We start from the raw sequence: 6,208 nt of genomic DNA, 5'->3' as shown, positions 1-6,208 counted from the left end.
TTCCTGGTCTTAATAAAAGAGATCCTTCTCATTGATCCTTTGTGATCTAATAAAGATATTACCTCTGTATTATACAAAAGAGGCCATGATTCTCTGTCATGAGTTTCTCAACTACTAATATTCTTAGGATGGCTTTCAAGGAAAGTATTGAGAGATAATGATAAACAAGCAGTTGAGGAAAGGCTAGTTGTAAAAGTAAAGTGACTCTTGCATCAGTCTCATGATCTTATTGTATTTTAAAGTAATAATGAATCATATTTAATGGACAAAGACTGTGTCATGTAACCAGACATTACCTCGACTTTTTAGGGTCGCACTGAAAATAAAACAAAACACAGGAAGAACAAAGAACTGACTTGTAACTTCACACCCTGGGTGGGCCAAAACGTGGTAGGTGAAAAGGAAAACTATCTTGGGGCTACATTTTCCTGGCACATGTCTGTGCCTTGTGTGGGGAATACACAATGACTTCAAAGACAGTCCTGTGACTAGAAAGGTGTCAATAGAAGTAGGACTCAGACACTTGTGTAACAGACACCTGGTTTCCTAGCAGCTTTGCATATTATCAAACAAATGATTGGTACAAATGAAGTCCAAAAGGAGAGTATCTCAGTATTTCTTCTTTATTCTCATATGTAAATATTCACAATCAATAGCATTAAATAGTCTTTTACTTGAAGATACAGTTTTTATTTGATAGTACATTTTAATTTTTACATAATAAATTGTGAATAAAGTGAGGCTCAGACAACAAAAGAAACACACATAACTTACAGACAAATATCTTAAATTTATCCAGAGAAAGAAGGAATATAGTTCTAGTTGCAGTTATCAATACTTTCAATTCCTCCAATACAGATATGCATTGATAAAGATTAACTGCAGTGCTGTTCAAAACACTGAAAGAATGTCCCCCACACAGTGCAATATGTGCAAGAGCAAAAGTTATGTTTAAGTTATAAAACTAAATAGAGAGTATATGCACAGCTTACATGTATACCTTAAAAGCATCATATTTTTATTTTTTTTTATTCAACTATTAAAAAACTCAGTGTCTCCATGACATATACAGGGCAGTATTGTGCATGAAGATGATAGAAGTAAAAGGACAGAAAAGAAGTCATCTTCAGTTCTAGCTAACTTTATTTCTGAATGGTTTCTCTTCTCTTGGCAACAATACAAATTCCACTTCCAATCCCTGAAGAAGGACATCATGCTTGGAAAATTATTAGGGCAGTGAAAAAGACAAAGGCTATAAACATGATGAACTGAGATAGTTCCTCATGCGATTTACTGCCTCTTGAAAACCCACTGGAGGGTCAGCTTTCAGGCAGCCCAACTCGAAGGTACATAACAACAGCAATATAGGCATGTGTGTGTGCATCTATATCTATCTGCTTATCTAGCTCTTTATCTTTGATCCAGTAATTCTAGCCTTGATATGGATCCCACAAATATACTGGCTGGTGTAGAAACAGCACAGGTACAAGGTCAATCACTGCAACCTTATTTGTAACAGCAAAGACTTGGAAGAAATAAAAACGCCCATGTACAAGGTACTGGCTAAACAAATCATGATAGTTAATATAGAACATTCTATATCACTGTCAAAAGAACGGGAATTTGAAAGGAATGATATGAAAATATTTCTGTCAAACGCCAAGTGTAAAAGAAACATGCAAACGTGCATACAACAGAGTAGCTAAAAATCATGAACAAAAATAATATATAACTATACTGGTTTACATACACATAAAGATTTATAGATATTATAAATATTCTTCTGAGCATACCTGGTTGTAGTAAAAACTCCATATACTACAGGATTTCTTTCATCTCTTGTGGGAAGTAAGTAAATATCTTCTACAAATGGAAAAAAATATTCAGTCTTATTTTCCAATGTTATAAAAAGCTTTCATTTTAAATAAAGTATTATTTTTGACACTCTATTTGTGAAGAGTTTGTAAAAGTAAGATAACAGTGAGAGCCACTATTTTGTGACTAGATTATGAGTCACTTTTTAAACTTAAGACATTAACATCAAAAAAGTGGTTTGCCCACTAGTATGAAATGAAACACTTGACCACATAGATATGTTATGTGAATAAATAAATGAAATAATTCATTGGAAATTTCCATGACTGTTAATAATAGACAAGAAAATCAAATATAGATATGTTATTGTCTTGAAAAATAGTTACTTTAACAGTAACTCAATTTTCTTTTAGAAGCATCTGAAAGTTATACATGTAATTAGTACATGGATAGTATTCTCTGTATAAATAATGCCCTTTAAATAAAGATTTAAGACATGAGTGTAAAATTATTATACATTACATAAGACATCATTTATAAATATTCAATGCATACTTTACTACTATAAATATAATACTAGTAAAACCACCTAATGCTATGGACAACAGTTTGTATATTCCATGGCACACACAAAAATAAACTCTAGAAGATAAAAAGCCATGGACCTAAATTGATATACAATAAAATTAAAATTCATCTACAACTAGGTGAAGTGAAAGAAGCTTTGCTCCAATATTTTCTTTCCTCTTTTTTTTTTTTTTTTAGCAACTCAGACACACAGACCAACAAAGCACAGGGTGTCCAGTAGAGGGCATCCAGAGAATAAGGTTTCCCCCTTTTAGAGGGAGGTTCCTTCCGGAGGGAAAGGAAAGCACAGAAAACAGATAGGCTTGAAATTGTTGTCCTGGAGCTAATAGTTTTCTGTCTCTTCTTGCAATTTCATTTCCTTTACTAGCACTGAGGACTCTTACAAAATAAAAAAGCTGCTTTCATTTCCACATGCCCAGCTCTAGAGCTTCTTTACGCATACATTAGTAAATCTCCTTTCTGTATTTTGTGTCGATTTTGTGTAAGCCTTTGAACTAAAACAAAATAAATGCTGAATAACTTAATAATAAGGGTTTTGCTTAGGTATGAAAGAACGTGCAACTTACGAAGCTCATCAAAATGCGTATCTGCCCCACTGCCAGGAATTGAACAAATCAATCTGGCCTTCAGAAACGTTGTCCATTTGTTTATCAGACTGCGTTGTCCTCCTACATCATTCTGACAAAAAGGAAAAAAAAAATCACCAGTATAATTCTATCACCAACTAATATTGGTACTGTTACAGCCAGTATCTTATTAATACAGCTCTTTACAAGGAAACAACGCCTACTTACTTAATCCTTGAACTTTCTAAATGAAGAGAAAGGCAGTTCTGTCTTTCAACATTAAACACTTTTATCATGTAATATAAGTGCAATGGAAGCAATGTATTCTACAGAATAAGATACATGGAAGACTGCAGGAATCAGGCTTGGACTCAAATACTATTTCAGCCAAAGTTTTGTTTCATGAACTACAAGAGATTATGGGGGGAGGAAAACAATTTCCCAGTTTCTATTTTCTCCTCTATGAAATAATTAATGCCCTGGAATAGAATTATAATGATAATTTAATGTAATGATATTTGCATATTGCTTAGTCCCAGGCAAGTAGAGTTTAGTACAGCCCTAACTAGGAGGGATATATTTGTTCTTACCACTGAGATCAACAATTACAGTCTTATAAAGGACTCCTTGTAGATTAAATTCAGCAACCCACTGATTAAACATCAAACCAACATAATAACATAGATAATAAATACAAAAAAAGCAATCTTAAATTTAAAACATTACTCTATATTTTATCTGTATTTTTCCCTCAAAAATATTTCATTAAATTTGCTTTATTAACATTGAGGAAAATAGAAAATTTTAAGACAAATAAAATAAATATGGTTATGCTATTCAAGAATGCTTTATAACAGGTTTTTCTTCTTTTTTTATTTATATGTCCAAATGACCACAGGACTATTTTTTTATATTTGTCTTAACACCTCTGCTTTCCTCATAAACACACACATACACACACACACACACACACCCCTCTTTCATCAAATGAATCAAATACCTAAGTTTTGGGTTAAATAATTAATTTTGGAGGTTTTTCCATTAACATATTTAAATTTAAATATAAATTAGAAAACAAGAAATCTATGCCCTTTAAAGTTGACAAAGCATTAATTTTCAAGTCAAATTTCAAGACTGAGTGTTTAGCAACTATCTTCCTATGAGTTTACTTGATTTCTGAACATGAAATCAGGAGTGATGTTATTTATACACACACAAACACACAAAACCGTTTCTAGGCCTGTGCCTTGCCTCACCAAGGCAATCCCAGCCATCTCAAGATAACTGTACTTTTGTTTGTCCTTGGGATTTGCTTCTAGGGGTATAACACTTACTTGTCAGTTTCTTGTACTGGGTTAACACAGTGCTCCTTGTTGTCATATGCCTATGTGTGCTTGTTTATCCTCTTATGTGTACAGAGTTTTCTCTTACGGGCACAACATTTACCTGACAGTTTTTGTATGGAGGGGTGTGCTCTGCATGTTGCTTTTTATAGCTTAGATATGTTTATGTATGCTTGCATATTATTTTCTTTCATATGTATAGTTCTTGTCAGCTATTGTATGCTAGTAGAGCTTCCAGATTAATACAGACTAGAAAGAAAGATTGATCATGCACTTCAGAAACAATAAGCCTTCAAAAAGTCCTATGAACAATAGAGGAACATTGTAAAACTTAACACTGCTGCAAGAGCCCTCAGGTAAAAGACATTAAAAAATGAACAGAACAGTGGGAAATCTTCATTAATAATTGGAGTCATTAAGTGGATTGTATGAAGTATAAATTTCAAAAACTTGAATGTTGTAAAAAAAATTAAACAAATATTGAAATTCTAGGCATCAGCAAGCTGAAACAGATTGACATTCACTAATTTGAATCAGATAATCATATGATCTACTCTGCTGGAAATGAAAAAGTCAGGAAGAATGATGTTACAGTCTTATTAAAAAAGGCTATTTCGGTATACATCCTGAAGTACAATGCTGTGAATGACAGGATACTGTCCATACACATACAAGGAAGCCCTGTAATATAACTATTACAGTTGCATTTATATTTATATTTATGTGTACCCAAAAAAACCCCAAAACCAAAGATAAGGGAATTGAGGATTTTTACTAACTTTTACAGTAAGAAATTCATTGAACATATAATCAAGATTCTTTAATAATTGATGACTGAAAGGCAGAAGTTTGAAAAAAGAAAAATTAGTAGTTGGAAATATCAGGCTTGGTAAACAGAAATGAGGGTGGGGACTGAATGTCTGAATTCTGTACAATCAATAACTTACTCAATGCAAATAGATTAAACAAACACGCACACAACCTACAAAAGGTGGCTATACCCCTGTACCTCACCTGATGTACACTGGAATCTAATTTACTACCATCTGTTGAATGAATTATTGGAGGAGTTCAGTATCAGCAGTCAAAACTAGCATAGGGGCTATATGTGGAACAGACCATTGACTATTCATGTGCAAGTTCTAGGTGGGCCTGAAGAGAATGAAAACAAATCCACTAAAATTAAATATGACCCTGATTCTACCTCACCTGAATTTAAAAACCATCTCAAGAACAGGTTTAAATTTGGCAATGCCATCTATACCAAGGGTCTCATAACAAAAGTTTACAGACTCCTACAGGGCCTCCATAAGGAAAAAGGTTGATGACAGCCTAATCACAGAATGGGCAAAATACATGAAAATACCATTCATAGAGGAAGATATTCAAGTCCAGCTACACAAATGATTTTCTTAATATGCAATCTAAATAGATAAGGAGAAAGGATATGAATATAACCCTGATATACACTTTTCCTGAATTTAAACCATGCAGAACACCTGGTCTTCTCAGACAACAGCTTCTTGGTCTAGGTCTAGGTTTCACATGAGCACAATTAAGTGTTCTGAGATTCACATTCTTCTCAATATTTGCCATAGTTTATTATGATCCACACAGTCAAATGCTTTTTCATAGTCAATAAAGCACAAATAGACATTGTCGATGTCAGACCGTGGCTGCAAACAAAGAATACTAGAACAATTATATCCTTAATGCTAGTTCTTTGTAAATGTAGTGTTCTAGCTATTTAGGATGATCTTCAGGAATATTTTGCTTACATGTGATATTAATGATATTATTGGATAATTTCCACATTCTATTGGATAATCTCTTTTTGGGTAATGGGAACAAGTGTTTCTTTCTTCCAGTTGGCCAGGCAGTTGTCCTTCAAATTCT

The 6,208-nt window shown here is 33.3% G+C and overlaps 1 protein-coding gene across 1 annotated transcript in view; it reads right to left on the bottom strand.

The window, feature by feature from the left end:
- SEMA3D (sema domain, immunoglobulin domain (Ig), short basic domain, secreted, (semaphorin) 3D) overlaps positions 1–6,208 on the bottom strand; it is a 179,451-nt gene that overhangs the window by 49,025 nt on the left and 124,218 nt on the right. The window contains exons 8-9 of the mRNA XM_006896139.1: positions 2,970–3,081; positions 1,794–1,863 (exon numbers count right to left, since the gene is read on the bottom strand). Of these exons, the coding sequence (XP_006896201.1) occupies positions 1,794–1,863; positions 2,970–3,081 (182 nt within the window). The remainder of the gene's footprint in view (positions 1–1,793; positions 1,864–2,969; positions 3,082–6,208) is intronic.

The sequence above is a fragment of the Elephantulus edwardii genome, unplaced genomic scaffold (assembly GCF_000299155.1).
Source record: "Elephantulus edwardii isolate Elephantulus edwardi_28Jun2011 unplaced genomic scaffold, EleEdw1.0 scaffold00183, whole genome shotgun sequence".
Classification (NCBI taxonomy): Eukaryota; Metazoa; Chordata; class Mammalia; order Macroscelidea; family Macroscelididae; genus Elephantulus; species Elephantulus edwardii.
This window is presented reverse-complemented; position numbering and strand designations above follow the sequence as displayed.